The sequence below is a fragment of the Alligator sinensis genome, unplaced genomic scaffold (assembly GCF_000455745.1).
Source record: "Alligator sinensis unplaced genomic scaffold, ASM45574v1 scaffold611_1, whole genome shotgun sequence".
Taxonomy (NCBI): Eukaryota; Metazoa; Chordata; order Crocodylia; family Alligatoridae; genus Alligator; species Alligator sinensis.
The window spans coordinates 963,581-980,010 of NW_005842332.1; the positions used below are offsets into that span (position 1 = coordinate 963,581).

Here is a 16,430-nt window from a genome sequence, read left to right on the forward strand (position 1 = left end):
TGGTCCTGGTGCATTGGTAACCACAGTGCACCTCTGGCTTACACCTGCCAGGCAGATCAATATTGTAGCGGATCATCCCCGTGAACAGATCATGACTGGTCGCTCAAGGGCTCCGTTCTCCAAGATCTCCTCTGCATCTGAGGGTGCCTAAGGGAAGACCTGTCGTGTGTGCCCAATACGAGGAACGCCACAGACTGCTCCAGCAGCGGAGCTAGCCATGATTTCATTGAACGCCTTTTTGAGTACATGGGCACTGGAAATGAGAAATGTTTTCCTCCAGTTCCTTTCATGCAGAGGGTCTTCGGGAGAATTGTGCAGCCCTAACAAATGTTATGGTGAAGACAGCCTGGGTGCTTGGACCCGATGGGCTTGTCATCCTGGCCCTGCTTCGTGCTTCCAATGCTCCTGGATGTGATGATGTAGAGGCAAGGCCCTGTGCCCAGACCCAGCATCCTTACATCTCCTAGGTGGACGTTGGGCGACTAATATCCATAACAGTCCAAAGCATCCCAGCTTCTGGTGGAAAGGACTCCTCCAGACTTATGTCTGTTGCTAAAAGAAAGAGGTCTCTTTTTGGGCTCTGGAGTTGCCCGTCTCCTTTGGAAGCACAGCTAGCTGCCGTCTTATATTACTTCCTCACTCGAAAGTGTTCAGCCCTCTTCCTTAGCTCTGGACGGGTACACTTAGGGGCATGCTGATCTCTGTTCATCAGCCTGCTGTCAAAGATCACACTGCTTCTCAGCAACCGCTGTCTAGATTTTCAAAGGTCTCATTCACATTTTCTGATGTGCTAGACAACCCGTCATCTTGGGACCTCAGCACTGTGTGAACAGATTTGTATTCACTCCTCTCATTGCTTGTTTCACTGGCTTTGAACACCTTCCTTGTGTCCCCCTGATTTTCTTAGGGTCCTACTGGTGAGACGGGTCCGATGGGTGAGCGTGGACATCCAGGCCCACCTGGTCCGCCAGGTGAACAGGGGCTTCCTGGACTCACTGGAAAGGAAGGGACCAAGGTATGTGGCTGGCACATGTCTCCTGACTCCTATGCCATCCAGAGCTCAGGTCTGTGTTGAGAGATGATGGTCAAGGCGCAAGGGTGGAAGAGAGGGCTGGTTCCAGTTAGAAATGGAGGTACCTGCATCTGTTTGATGACCTCTGAGTGATCTGCTGGGAGTTGAGTGGATAATGCCAAGTGTCTGTTCCCCCACCCCCAATTTGCAGGTATAATTTGTGCCTGCCATTGACCTGAGGGACAGTCTGGGAGCCCATACCCATAACAGACTGATTGCAAGTTGGGGGTGACGGGTATTACGATTTGCACATCAAGCAGTGACTTAACTAAGGCTGTCCCTCTTGTGAGCAAATCCCTGCCTTTACATGGGGTGGCATTTCCACCTGTATGTAACCTGAAGCAGGAACCGCAAACCTGAATTGTCCCAGTCCCCTAAATGTTGGATCAGTATTCCTCAATTAACAACTCTCTTGATAACGAGCGGAACCAGAGCCAGAGATCTACATATTGTCTAAACTTTGGGAGATAAGACCTCCAAAACCGAGACCCAGACCTGGATTTGAATGATGCCACTCCATCCACGTTGTATAAAGGGGTTTCTTTTTTTTTCTTTTTTTTGCCAGAGATCCCCCTTCATCAGTATCTCCTGTGGAGTTTAAGGTTTTCTAGTTGAGCAAGCAGTTAAGATGACAAGTTACCCTTGGCTAATGCGGTGTATGGGGCCTCTTATGTAGATCCAAGCCTGGCTGGATGAAGGGAGAAGTTTCAGAGAAGAAACAGAGACTTGCGAGTCCCAATAAGAGTGTCTGCATTGAGAACCTGGTGGAAAAACCTTGTGTTCTTGCTGATTGCAAAGTTTAAAAGAATGAACACTTTTCATTTCAGGGTGACCCAGGTCCCGCTGGCCTTCCAGGAAAAGATGGACCGCCTGGATTAAGAGGCTTCCCTGGGGAGAGAGGTCTCCCTGGCCCCATTGTAAGTTAAAGCCCCCATTACCCTTCTCATTGAATTAATGAGGTACATAATGCCATGTGATGTAAGATAAAGATATACTACCATGTGCTCTTTGAGAATGATGCTCTTTTTCTTCTCTTTTGCTTTGCTTCTAGGGAGCTCTAGGGCTGAAAGGCAACGAAGGTCCTCCAGGTCCCCCAGGCCCAGCGGTAAGTTTTAGCTCCAAGCCTTTGCGTGGCACCATGTAATACGTTTGCAGGCCTAATAAGAAACTACAGAAAACTAGAAGTTGTTTAACAGCCATTATTCCATGTTGGTGTTAATGGCTACATATGTGGGCATCCTTTTATTTTACCTGACATGCAGGCAGTAGCTCTGTGTGGGAGCGTGCTAGTCAAGAAAACATCTGATGAGCAAGGGGACTGGATGTCTCGGGCATTTGCAATGGGGGATCTGGGCTTTTTACTTCTAAATAACTAGCTGTGCCCACTGCATGTTGGGATTTCTCATTCAGCAGAGCTGAATTGTCTTCTGGAAGACGACAATCATCATCAAACCCTTTTTGCTTAATTTAGTGATGAAATGGCAGGTGCTTCTGTTTTCAAGCTCTGATAACCGAGTTCCTGCACCATCTAGAGACGAACTCAGTTGTTCGCTGGGGTTTAGTTACAAGAAGAGTCTACAAGATCCCTTGGGTTCACGGTGCAGAGTTGGTACCTGACAGTGCCCCGTCTCATTGCACTCTCTTAAATACTGACGTTTACACTTCAGGTGTTTCCTCCAGCCTAATTTTGCGGTCCGATCTCCCGCCATCATTTTACATGCACATGATGCCTTTCCTCCCATGTCCCCCCAACAGGGTTCTCCTGGTGAGAGAGGTCCTGCTGGTGCAGCTGGCCCCATCGGTTTGCCAGGACGGCCCGGACCCCAAGGCCCCCCAGGACCTGCTGGCGAAAAGGGTGCTCCGGTAAGTCCTTTGCATCCAGGTGGGTGGCAACGGGTGAAACACATCTACGTATTCAGTGTGGGGGGAGTTAGAAAATGCTTTGTGTGCGTGTGAAAATTATGCGGCACGCACAACTGAAGGTGAGTTCATCGGGCTGTCCGTGGGCCACTGAACCCCATCTCCCAAGGTACCCAAGTCCTCTAGTTCCCCTATAAATATGGCAATTTTAAGAAGGGAAATCTAACAGAGGGAATTTCTACTCCAGTGATTCTCAGCCCTGTTCCTGTAGGTTAGGGCAAGGTTTCTGCAGTGTTGCTTTCAGTTAAATTGTCTTTTCATGGAGCCGGTGAGTATTATTCTTTTGATATTCCTCGTGCCTGGTGCCAGGAGGAGGGGAGGTACATGGATACCAGGATGACTCAGCTCTAGATAGTTTAAGATGAAAGTCGAGATGTTTTCTCCTCTCCGCTGCCTTCACAGCTTCTTCCTTCAACATCTTGTGCGTGGGTGCTGAGAAAACATGCCAGTGTGAGCCCAGGCAGTGAAGCAGCCACCATCAAGGCTATACATAGGGATAAGTGAGCTGGAAAAGTACAGGGCAGAAAAGAACAGCAAACACTCCTCCTATAGTGCCATACTTTATTCACTTAGATCAGTGTGTTTTCATTGCATATGCTGTCTCCCTCTCGCTCTTCACCACATTGAACAGGTGAGCCCTGCAGTCAAAATGCAATCCTGCAACCCTGTTTTGAACATCTGTGCTACAGAGCATGTATATACCTAGGGCTAGAAATGACTTGAGGAAATGAGAAGTGGTCCTCGGAGCAGGAAAAGATGGTAGAAATGACAGGTCACAGTGGTTCTCAGTGAAAAACAACCGCAGGACAGGCTCATGGGCAGCTTATTTCACCTTTGGGGCTACCACTAGTAACCAGACCACAGCATCTCATGTGTACCGATTGCTCCTTTTGCCTTCCTTTCCCCTGTGTCGTTGCATTTCTGTCTCTTTTGAGACCTACAGTAGTCATTTTAGTAGAGGCTAAACTGAAAGAAAAATGAGAAAAATAAAGTTGTTGTGGCTTTAATATGCCCGTGACACTGCATGTGCATAAACCCGGACCTGCGTGTGAGCTCATGGTCCTTAAAGGAGAATGGATGCAGCAGAACAAGGGGGTGGAAACATGAAACAATTATACTGGTTTTAAATAACACTGATATACTGTGGGTCACACTGAACTGCTGCAGCTCTTCCATTTCTTTATCCCCCTGTACCAGCATAAGCAGCGCTTAGCCTCTACACCGGTTAACTATTTATTATTACATCTGTCCACAGCCTAAATCACCTTTATAAAAAGGGGCATTGTAATTAGGCAAAGAAAAGTCACAACTGTCAGTTTAATTGCAAAACTCCTGGCAAAGAAAGAAGTACAACTCCTTAGCTCTACTGTCTAGGAAAGCAATTCTTCTTCCCATCAGCCTTAGGTTGTTCTTAGATGCTCAGAAAGCTTCCTTGAATGCAAATGCTTTGCCATGCTAAAAGACAGTGGGTCAGCTGCAGACACCTCCCTATAGTAGATTCACCCCAAAGCTATGACATGTCACATCATATTCAGGAGGATAAAATGGGATTATGATACTGTCATGCCTCTTTGGAAAAACTCGCTAGCTATAAGGCTAACTAAAATCTGTTTTTGGATTAACTATCCACTTCCAGAAAACCCTGCAGTGCTTCTTCTGCTGTTCTTGCCTAGCAAAGCTTGCCGCTTACGTGTATGTGCAGCCTTCAGCATGTGTGGACCTGGCCATCCTGAGTGGTGCCTGTGGGAACTGATGCAATATAAATATATCGATAATAGCAGAGAATGGGAAGAGTCTGTTTAGAGCAGTCTGGGTTAATGGCAGAGGCAAACACTGAAGTATGACTTGTTAACTGGACCTCAGAATAAGGAGGGGAAAAAAAACCAGGGAATTTGCTCAGATCTTGCTGTGCTAATGGACTTCATTTTATGAGTCGAAGTAGATAGATGGGTGGGTGAGTGAATGCATCTAGCTGTTTCCCGCAGTCCTTTACTCTGTGGGAATATATTGTATCATGCCATCAGTATAGTGAGATGTTTCTTTATATAGCTATATCTATATATAGATATCGATATCGATATCTATAGATATAGATACTGATATCTATATAGATATAGATATAGATCTCTCTCTCTCTATCTGTCTCTGTCTCTCTCTCTATATATATATATTTTAAAGCACAGCTCTGCATCTCTCACAGAAGAAGCACATTTGCCTAAATCCTGCCCGGCCTGTTGTCGGGGATGCATGTCACTGACTTCGATTTTTTGAATCACACACATCACATTCAGCCTCAAATCCCTGGAAATGGCCAAATACTGGTCTCGGTGATTTCAGACTGAGCTAGGACATTTATGTTGATTGATTTGTGTTATTAAAGGTGTGTTTTCCCCACTGCATTCTGCATTTGGTGGTTTATTGAAAGCTATAGCTGCTAGTCCTGAGGCAAGAATTTCCTCTTGAAACAGCTTTATGAACATCTGTACAACAGGGTATATGTATGATGTGTTATTGGACAGATGAATAGGCAATTTATCAGGCATCTAATCATTTACAACAGGGCACCCAGGATTCAGATACAATTAAAGTATGTGCTAGGGAACCGGGAAAAAACATCAGCCATTCAGCTCATATAAACAAAGGCAAATGCAAGTGCAGACACAGTCCTAGGAATACAAGGAAGTTGGAAGGTGGAAGCCAGCAGAGGTTGCCTTCTCCACTTAAGATATGCTTAATTGCTCAGGAAATACAGATGAGAGGTCAGTCTCCTTAAGAAACCGACTGTGATATGGAGTAGTCAGAGAAAGAAAGTATACCTTACCATAGAGAGAACCAGCATTTCCTACTAATTGGCTAGAGTGAGAGTTGATAAGAATCAGATCATGGCAATCAAAATGCGTTGCAGTTTTGTTCATCATCCAGAGAAAAAGACAAGCAGATAAATTGGGATCCAAAATAATGATGCTATTATGGTTCGGAATTGCAACAATAATTCAGATACTTGCTGTCAGGCTTTCCCCCCCCCCCCCTTTTTTGCTTTCTTTTTTCTTTTGAGATGGAAATTGTGGCTGGGTTCTGACAGCGAGCACCAGCAAGTTATAAACCGTCTACCAGATACCAGTTGTATTGTGTGCTCTCATATGATATCAGAAACCACTGGCAGATGATAAGTAATGATGACATTAATGAGACTGTATACTTGAGTTGGGAAATGAAAAAGAGCACTGTCCAACGTGCATGCTTATTGCACCTCCAGGGCGAGAAAGGACCTCAAGGTCCAGCTGGTCGTGATGGCATTCAAGGCCCAATCGGGCTCCCAGGTCCCGCAGGCCCTGTTGGTCCACCAGGAGAGGATGGAGATAAGGTAAGAGAAGGCTCCGCTTGGATCAGCAGCAATGTAAAAAGCCCTTTTCCCTTTCAGCAGACCTGCTGCTGGTGTGAGGTCAGAATTGGAGCGGCTCCATTTAGTGGTGCAAGTTAGCTTTTCCTACTTTTGCAATCCTGTTAGCCCCGTGAAGCCGGAAGAACTGAGAGAGAATTGCATAGATTATTTTCCTTGTTGTGCATCGTCAACAAAATTACTTACCGTGCTCCAGTCGGTAACCCTTCTGGGCCTATCCCATGTGCCATTGCCCCAGTTATTGGGGGGGGGTTGTGCATTTTCCCCAAAACCTACAACAACAAACCCTTTTGGAGATAAGGGTATTTAAAGTTGATAAGCAGGGATACTCCCTTCATTCTCGCTTTCTCTGCTAGCAAGACTGGTGCAATATTTTCAGTACCTACCAGCAGTTGAGAGAAGTTGTCATCAGCGAAGTCATACCATTATGTCAGACTATAACTCAATTATATCGAATATAATATAATCAGCTATATCAAAATGCCTGTGGGAAGTTGACTTCTACTGGTCGAGGTCCCAAAATGCTAGGTTATTGGAGAACACGGTATTTGACAGCTAGGTGACTGGAGAGCATGGTGTTTGAGGTATGCAAGTGCTTACTGAGTGGTATGAATGAACTATATATTTTCATATCCAACAGGGTGAGATTGGAGAACCTGGCCAGAAAGGAAGCAAGGGTGACAAAGGCGAACAGGTAAGTTCGAATTGCATTATACAGGAAAAGCCTTTTTTTGCATTTCACAGTTGGTTTGGGCATCTCCGAGGCCATGTCTTGGGGAGCATCTCTCCTGGTGGGACTATAAGACTGGGCAAAGGTTCACTCAAATGTAGGGACTCATTGACCTTTGGAGGGTAAGCTACACCAGTTTCAATATGCGGCGGCAGTCAAGGGAGTGATGTGGCTAGCATTAGCCTTTGACTTCTCCGCTTGACTGACCAGGCAGCCCCTTACAGCTGGGTGAGTTGGGGACAGTCTTTGGCACAAGTCGGGAAGGAAGCTGGAATTCATGCCTCTGCAGCGTTAGTGAGACCCTGTGACCATTTTGCAACCGTGTCATTTGTGGGGGGGGATCAGGAAATGGTTATTTGGCATTGTTGATGGAACTATAAACTTACATATTGAACATCTGTTTCTTAACAGGGTCCACCAGGTCCTACAGGGCCTCAAGGTCCAATTGGTCAACCAGGTCCAGCTGTGAGTATTGTTGCCGTTATTAATTACCATATTTTCCCTATAAGCTAGCCATGAAAAATACTACAAACATAAGATTTAATATCGATCCAGCCTCTGGTCTTTGCATCAGCGGGAGGTCAGACACTGACTGCAGTGAGAGGTGGGAATAGGGACCCTGGATATAATATGTATTTCTGTTTAAATCGTGTTAAACTGTCTCTCTAGGGAGCTGATGGTGAACCAGGTCCTAGAGGACAACAAGGCCTGTTTGGTCAGAAAGGTGATGAAGGCCCAAGAGGTTTCCCTGGTCCCCCAGGCCCAGTGGGTTTGCAGGTAATTCCCAGTGCTATGGGGTATATGGGGTTTTGAGTTACTCAGTTGCTCTTGTGATGTTTCCCACTGAACATATCCCCTCTGATTATGTTCCTATAGGGCTTGCCTGGGCCACCTGGTGAGAAGGGAGAGACGGGTGATGTTGGACAAATGGTGAGTGATGCCTAGATCTTCCCTTAACTCCAGTGCTAGCTTTGGCATCTAGTCCACATGGTTTGGGGTTTTTTTCCTTCTTGTTATCTAAATATGTCTCCCCCTATTTATAGGGCCCGCCAGGTCCACCTGGGCCAAGAGGTCCTTCCGGATCCCCAGGAGCTGATGGTCCACAAGGTCCACCTGGTGGAATAGGAAACCCTGGGGCCGTGGGAGAAAAGGTAAAGCACATTGAGCAGGTCTGATTGGGCTCTCCTTAGAGTCAGAGGGAAGTTTTCGATGACTCCAATGGAAACAGGATTGCCACGTGGTACTAGCATTACCAAGGACTCTGTTAACAAGCCAAAGTTCTCTATTAAGAGACCAGTTTCAATTAGAAAGCGGGGGGGAAGATGAAAAACTCTGTCCCTTGCTGGATGCTCTTACCATCTGAAGACTGACCCTCTCGGTGAAATGAGTTTTGATGGAGAAGAGCAGGTGAATAAGTGTCCACGAACTGCCAGGACAGCTGCTGTTTCTGTTGGCCCTGTTGAGATATCCAAGGGAATAATTGTCCTTGAGACTGACCTACGCTTCCGCTAATAGGGCCACTTAATGGAGACAGGCAAGGCTGAGTGGGGAAGATTGCACCGTCAGTGACATGATGCATGCACTTGATGTACAAATAAGTAGGTGCCTTTTACAGAAGGCAGCTTCTATCTGCCGTGAATATATTTTTTTCCTCCTTTGCAAAAGGCAGTGAAAATTCAGCTGCCCATACATGTTGGTGTTGTGATTGCTTCTTAATTATACTCAACACGTTATTGAGATGTTGAACATCCTCCGCTCCTGCTGGCAGTGGGAACAGAAGGTGGCTAGCACCTCACCAGAGCACTCAGCATCTTTCTGAGCTTAGCCTTCAGTGAGCTTAGGCCCATATAGTAAAAGAGTGGTATTGATTATACCTGATATTTTAACTTGAGCTATTTGAATGTTTTAGTCAAAAAATTCCCAACCAAAAGTTTGCAAGAAGTTAGCTTTTGTTCATTTGTATGACCAGCTATAATTTCCCCACTACAGGAAGTGAATGCCTGCTTTGAACTAAATAGAAACACACTTCATGGTGTGCTAGCAATAGTGAGAAAATCATAATATTTTTCCCAATTCATAGGGTGAGCCTGGTGAATCTGGTGAGCCTGGTCTTCCTGGAGAAGGTGGCCCTCTGGTAAGTGAGATGTTGTGGTCTCTAAATAGATACCTACTTTGACTTTATCCAAAATGGAACAGGATTTGCAACTTAATGAAACTGCTGGGTCAGGGTAGCCATATGGTTGTGGATCTCCATAACATGAATTCGACTCTACGTGTCTGAACTGCTTCAGCAGGCTGGCAGACCTTCTGTGTTTGGACGATGTGTTTTGCAGTGGCTCCCTCAGGAAAGCTGGACAAAACATTTTTGCATTTTAAAGACAAATGCAGATGTAGTCCCACCAAAACAGTTCATGAACTCATCATAGCCTGGGGGAGCTGGAGGCTTAGTAGGGGGCTCTGTAGAGTAAGTGCCAATGTTATATAAGGCTGTAGATGGGAGCTGCAGGGCCTGAAATCTGTCTTCTGCTTTGGAAGGAAGGGCTCTGGACCTCAGGAGGCAGAGCAGACTGCTAAATGCTGCAGCCGACAGCAGGCTGGCATTGCCATGCTATGGTATGGTTACATAAAAGCTTGTCATTCTTTACTATACATTGTCCATGCCATAATAAGAACAACACAGGTGCTATTGAATGCCTTTGAAGGATTTGGAGGAGAGGGTCTCTTTGGAGAATGCATAAAATTAAATGCACGAATGCCAGCGTTGCTGTTCTCTGGATAACAAAGAGATCTCATTTTTCCTTACAGGGTCCTAAGGGAGAAAGAGGTGAGAAGGGAGAAGCAGGCCCCTCTGGTGCTGCCGGTCCTCCTGGCCCCAAAGGTCCACCGGGTGATGACGGTCCCAAAGGTAGCCCTGTAAGTACTGTAATGTGTCTTGTTGGAATAGTGCCCTCCTCTTGCTAAACAGAGGATTATTTTGGGGTGGCTGCGTGCAAAAGATGCTCAGGGCGTTTTAGGTGATTTAAGTCAAATGAGCCATACCTTTAAACGGTGCAAACCAATTCCTTTGGTGATTATTGTGAGGAAAAGCTGCAGTTAATAGTAGTTTAACCTAATGCAAAATGAACCAATCTCCTCACATTCGGGTGAAATTTATCTCTGCTTGCAGGTTTGATATGAGGACCTTGCCCATACAGCTTATTTTTAACACTTGAGCAGTGCATAAGACGTTGAGTGGCCCTCTGCCCAGGAAGGAACTGTGTAGGACAACGTGTTTATTAGAGATCAGTTTTCTTTACAGCATGATTGTGTTGTGGGCTTTGTACATCTAGAGCCAGATGCTTAGCTGATGTAAACTGTCAAAGCTCCATTGAAATCTGTGGAACTACACCGCTTTGAGCAGCATTTTTCTTGCCCAATTTTTTTATTATTTTTAATTTCATTGGCTGAAGAAATTTGCTCCATGATAAGCAAAGATGTCATGAAATAATAAAGGAAGCGGGGGAGTTAGTCATCTGTCTGAGCAGATGGGCCTTTGGAATAGCGTGCTATTGGTCGATGCCTACTGTCTGAATATTATCCCAGGGATCAATTGAAATATGCACTAGACATTGGCTGGGAAGGAGAGCAATGCACTCGAATGCTTACATGTTGTGTGATGCCCCCTGAGTGAAAAATACTGTGCCCAAAGGGTGAGATCATCGGCTGGTGTTAAGCTGAGTTGCCTTTTTGCTTCGTTGGGTCAGCGCTGATTTACTTCGATGTAATTAAATTGTAATTGAGAGCTGACTTTCATCATGTCCTGCCTGTACGCTGCAAGCTACTGCCGGCAACCAGTGCTCAACCCCCAAATGCAGCCCCTCCCCACACTTGGTTAAGAGTTCATGTCCGAATCCAAATTTCAAAGATGACCCCTCCTTCATCTCTATCAAGAACCAGATGAAAACGTCCAGATCTGAACTTCTTAAAATTGCGGAGAATTTCTTTGACTTTCCCCTCTGAACATAATGGAGTGAAACAAACATTGAGCATTGACTCTCAGGAGCTTTTCTCCAGGCTGGTATTGATTGCATTGATCAAATCTCAAGATTTATATTCCATTGAGCTTCATGGAGCTGAACTTTAAGTATGTCTCAGCTCTGGGGCTCAAGACTTGGCTGTGTACAGTGGCTATTTCTGTGTTCAGGCTAATGATTTTGGGCTGTTTTGCAGTAGCAGAATTGACCTTAGGAAACCTCTCTCTTTCCTTTGCAGGGTCCGGTTGGTTTTCCTGGTGACCCTGGCCCTCCTGGAGAACCTGGCCCAGCTGTAAGTACCCATCTTGTGGAAATGATCTTTGCTTCCTCTACTGTTACCCTATGAAATACTTCCAAGTCTTGTCCTACCACCACCAGCAGAAGTGCTGGAATTGGTTTTTCCTCTCTTGCAATAGAAGGAGTGGAAATTTCTACCAATGCTGTTTTTCTGACTTACATATAACACTGGGCAATGATGGCATTCATCGGTTTTGCTGTCCTCCAAATCTTCGAAAAAATACTTATGTCAGTAGGGCTGCAAACAAATGTCACATTTGTCCCAAGATAAAGCATTTTATCCCAGGACAAAGTACAGCTATTCAAACATCTACGCCCATTGTCCTGGGATAAATCCTAAAAAGGTTTATGGGATAAGAAGTGTTAGCAATTTATCCTGGGACGTTGCAAAGCGCATCTGAATGGTGGTCCCAGGATTGCATCCCTGCATCCATGGCAGAAAAGCAGCAGTGCATTCAACCACTCACTAAGCCCTGATTAGAAGGCAATGTGTGTACATGCCAATCCCAGGATATTTCTGTTCTGGGACAAACATAGGCACAGTGTGTTCAGGAGCAAGTGCAATGTTTTTTCCTAGCCTAAGAGTTTGTATTTGCTGGCGTTTTCTGTGAAAATTTTCAAGTAGCATGACTTAGTCCCGCTCTTATAAAGACGGCGGAGTTGCATGTGCATTCACTGCATTTGCCCTTTGCTCTTGGTGATGCTGTTAGGATGGACCGCTTTGACCTGGAACAGGAAAAAGAGAAACACATAGTAAATAAACCTTGCTTCTTCTCCTAGGGTCAAGATGGTCCCACAGGTGACAAAGGTGATGATGGTGAACCTGGTCAGACTGTGAGTACACTCAGATAAACGTGATCTATTATGTATTTGGAGCAGCTTCCACAGGTTCAATTCCTAGGCCTAATCTTTGCCCAGGCTACTAGAAATATAGGAACACATATAGGGGGAGATTTCCAGAGAGACAACCAGCAGCTATAAACCCAGCTTCCATCAAGGCTAAGCTCCTGTGCTGCCTCTACTTATAAACCCAGCTGCAATAATACACTGCAGCCCTCAGGAATAAATGTCAACGGTTAAGTATGTTTGAAATGTATCTTACCTTGCCTGCATGATGGGAACGGGGTGATGAAAGGAAATACCAACTTCATCTCCAACGAGTGAACAGAACTTGTACAATGCCTCTATTCCTAATGCTAATGCGGGCTGGAGTCGGGCTGATTATATGTTACTTATCTGTTGTGTTTCTTTGGTATGTCATGGATTGTATTTTTTCCACATGAAACCTAGGGATCTCCTGGTCCGACTGGAGAACCTGGCCCATCTGGTCCACCTGGGAAAAGGGTAAGCTAATCTTTGGACATATATGTACACTTTGGTTAGGTACATGAAGTAGGGACTGTTATTTTTCTTTTAATTCCAGCAGGCCTTACCCAAACAATTATTTTTTTTAAGTTCTGATCAAATGGGATCACCTGCTTTTTATAGCTACATTTGTCAATCTGATAAAACATGAACCTTATAATATTGTCACATTTATGTATAGGATGTCATAGCTCAGTCCTCGTGTAGTGCAAATGCTGAAAAAGCCAGCTGCATTGTGTCAGTGATGGATAAAGTTCTGGTCCTCGGTTATCCCTTAGAATTACTAAGAGATGACGTAAATCTGCCCATTGCCCATTGAAATGCAATAGGTTGTTGGCACTGTTGTAAGAAGTTTAGGACCCCATCAAAAGCCCATGAAGATTAGGGAAAAGATACCCACTCATTTGCAAGGCCTTTCAGATCTTTGGTTCCCCCCCAAAAAAGTGAGAAAAGATTTGCCTCACCTTTCCTTTATTCAGTATTTCTTGCCAAATCTGGATAGGGGTGAAGAGCGCTAATTTATAAGGGAATTATTTTTTTAATTCATTTGCAAGTTGAGATCAAGGCACTATTTTTCTCCGTGCAGTATCTGTCTATGTACCCCCCCACTGCAGATACTCCAGGTTACTTGTGAACTAACATTGCAATGCTTCTGCTTCATGTTCATAGGGTCCACCTGGCCCAGCAGGTCCTGAAGGAAGACAGGGAGAGAAAGGAGCTAAGGTAAGGGGTGAACTTATTTGAGCAAGGTCCTTAGAGATGCCTTCCACAGTCTAGTGTTCAGCATACCTCATAAAATCCAGTGTTAAAAGACCAGGATGTCAAATTCACTTTGTTTCAACCAATAGGAAAGTTAAAATATGGGGCTATGAGCCACAGATGCAGATGTTTATGTTCACTCCTCTTTTAAATGCTTGTTTCATCATTTAACAAACTCCACTGAGATAATTATGACTTTGCAAAAGGCCGGAGAACATGGGGTTTGGGGTATCAAGTTCCACGCGCTGTAGTTGGCTGTTCTGGAAATAGCTCCGTGCATGCAGGGTTGTATAATATCATAAAGCAAACATGACATTATCATGACAAGGATTGTTGCAATAACAATGCAGAGCCAAATTTAGAGCAGTTTTCCAAACGGTGCTGCAAGTTACGGCCTTATGATTTTAACTGCGCTTTGGTAGCATCCAGGAGCTTCTGCCGTGACTCGAAACCCAGCTGTAACAGGCATTGAACAACCCAGAACAAAATGATGCGTTCTGCCCCAAAGAGTTTAGCGCATGACTCATGTGGGTCAGCAAACCAGCAGAAAAGGGTAAAAATACTGGCATTTTGAGGTGTGACATTCAGTGGGTACACAAAGCAAAGCACGAAGAGCAGCTAGTGGAAATATGTTTTTAAAAAGTCCATAGGGAGGGAGTTCCTCCATGACATGGGGTCCATTTAGCTGTCATTAGACTATGTGGAAAATAAATTGGTGGCCTGTTGAATGCTACATCACTTTGTCTCTTGTCCTCAGGGTGAAGCTGGTTTGGAAGGACCCCCTGGGAAGACGGGGCCAGTTGGCCCTCAAGGAGCGCCAGGGAAGCCTGGCCCTGATGGCCTTCGAGGAATTCCTGGCCCGGTGGTGAGTTATTCCCAGACTGAAAAGAGCTCCTGAAAGCTTCTGAATAAGAAAAATGACCTCCGCTTAGATTTAAGCCTCTATTAGGATGGCTTTTATTCCATGCACCATTCTGGCTGGGCCACAAAACCCGACAGTCCTTACATTCAAGTGCTTTGACATCCGGTGGTCGGTGACTTGAGTAGATGAGTCACGGCTAAAACTCATTGCCCCTCTGTTAATGTGGCATAGTCCAAGTCTGCCAACCTTGCAAGCGTGAGAAGGCCTTTTCTTCTCCAGACCTTTTGCCTGGCTGCGGGATGGGAAAGCTGGCTCCAGTCGGTGTTTATTGTTTATGGGAAGCAGTGCGCTTTCATTTAATTTTAGTTGTATCGATGGCTTTAGAAACTCCGACATCCTATTTTCAGAAGCAGTGTTAAGACTTAGGCGCTCAAATCCTTCACTTTGATTTCTGTGCAGCACTCAGACAAAACCCTTCTGGCAGCTTAGTCAAGAATAAGGCAGGATCTTCAAGACCAGGCGTTGTTTCATGTTATTTTACTTAAATGCAGAAAGCACAATCCGTAGCTCCTTGAAGTTGCTAGAAAGGCATACAGCAGGCCCGGGTTGCACGTGTGACCCTTGAGCGGTTACAGTTCAGCACATTTTTCAGGTCAGACCATATAATATGTGTCTAAGTTTTAATAACGGATAGGGAATGAATCCTCCTCCTCTGCGATGGGCCCAAGCTACTGAGCTCTGGAGTGCATTTATTCTGAATGCCAAACCTGAGACGATTGTATTATTTTTACATTGCACTGTTTGATTGTATTGTTTTACAGGGTGAACAAGGTCTCCCAGGTGCTCCAGGTCCTGATGGTCCCCCAGGCCCACTGGTATGCCCAGATCATTCAAGACTTTTGCAGAAAACTTGCATCTGGTGTTTGTTATTTTTATCTCAATGTATTTTTTTTTTCCTTTTTTTTTTTCCCCACCAAAGGGCCCACCTGGTTTACCCGGTCTGAAAGGAGATTCAGGGCCTAAGGGTGAAAAGGTGAGATGACAGCTCAGATGCCATGCATTTCAAATTCTGGGACCCTGTTTGTCATGACAGTAGGTAACAGACCTCGGTAGTACTGCTGTGGTCAAGACACCCAGTTGTTCACGAATGGTACAGCTTTTGGAGTGAAAATCCCCGTGTCCAAGGTTTCTGCACTACTTAAGTCCAGTTGAAGTCCCACTGTGATGTCTTTAGTGGGGCTGAAGTGGTGCATAATAAGCCGGAGGCCATCCCCCTGCAAAGGGTTGAATTTCACCCTTTATGCACAGGCCACAGCAGGATTTCACGTTGACTTGTCTGGGTGCTGGAAATGCCCTAATAACAGAAAACGGGATTGCTGAGGACATGGTAGCGTTGCACAGCTCTTGAGAACAGGGCTTAAGAGCCCATAAGGCGTTGGTCATAAGAAATACCCCGGGAGCTCATTTGAGGATATATGTTATCAGCTGGATTCGTTGACCATGAAGAAACGTACATCGATCTGTTTGTAATCCCCCTTGCGCCGTTTGAATCCAAGGTGGCCCTTTTGTCCCAGTTCAAGCTTTAGTTAGCACAGCTGTGTTGCACAGCCGCTTAGCAAGCGGTGAAAAAAAGGTGGTAGCAACTGCATCGACACCTGCTTTGCTTGAGGTAATAGCTCTGAACCTTATTTGTAGAAATTAAGATAACATATGTCAGTGCAAGAAAGGAACAGTCACTGCTAGATGACACTATTACCACGCTTGCAGCATTTCCTTTTGCACTGGGAATTGAGGCCCGTGCCGACACGAGTAAAAACACCTTCCTTTCACCCCGTTTTGATTCTTATATTTATTGCTGACAAGTAGTTTTAATGGGAGTGCTCAAAAACGGGGATCTGAAGACACATCTATTTATTTTTTCTAGGGTCATCCAGGTCTGATTGGTCTTATTGGGCCCCCTGGTGAGCAAGGAGAAAAGGGTGACAGAGGTCTCCCAGGCCCCCAGGGGTCAG

At 45.3% G+C, this 16,430-nt stretch overlaps 1 protein-coding gene across 1 annotated transcript in view; it reads left to right on the forward strand.

The window, feature by feature from the left end:
* Positions 1 to 16,430, forward strand: part of COL5A1 (collagen type V alpha 1 chain) — a 232,973-nt gene that overhangs the window by 195,687 nt on the left and 20,856 nt on the right. The window contains 20 exon segments of the mRNA XM_014522254.2: positions 908 to 1,015; positions 1,900 to 1,989; positions 2,124 to 2,177; positions 2,828 to 2,935; positions 6,249 to 6,356; positions 7,033 to 7,086; positions 7,534 to 7,587; positions 7,792 to 7,899; positions 7,999 to 8,052; positions 8,166 to 8,273; positions 9,203 to 9,256; positions 9,928 to 10,035; positions 11,374 to 11,427; positions 12,213 to 12,266; positions 12,723 to 12,776; positions 13,467 to 13,520; positions 14,314 to 14,421; positions 15,240 to 15,293; positions 15,398 to 15,451; positions 16,343 to 16,430. The exon segment at positions 16,343 to 16,430 is cut by the window's right edge and continues 11 nt beyond it. Of these exon segments, the coding sequence (XP_014377740.1) occupies positions 908 to 1,015; positions 1,900 to 1,989; positions 2,124 to 2,177; positions 2,828 to 2,935; positions 6,249 to 6,356; positions 7,033 to 7,086; positions 7,534 to 7,587; positions 7,792 to 7,899; positions 7,999 to 8,052; positions 8,166 to 8,273; positions 9,203 to 9,256; positions 9,928 to 10,035; positions 11,374 to 11,427; positions 12,213 to 12,266; positions 12,723 to 12,776; positions 13,467 to 13,520; positions 14,314 to 14,421; positions 15,240 to 15,293; positions 15,398 to 15,451; positions 16,343 to 16,430 (1,528 nt within the window).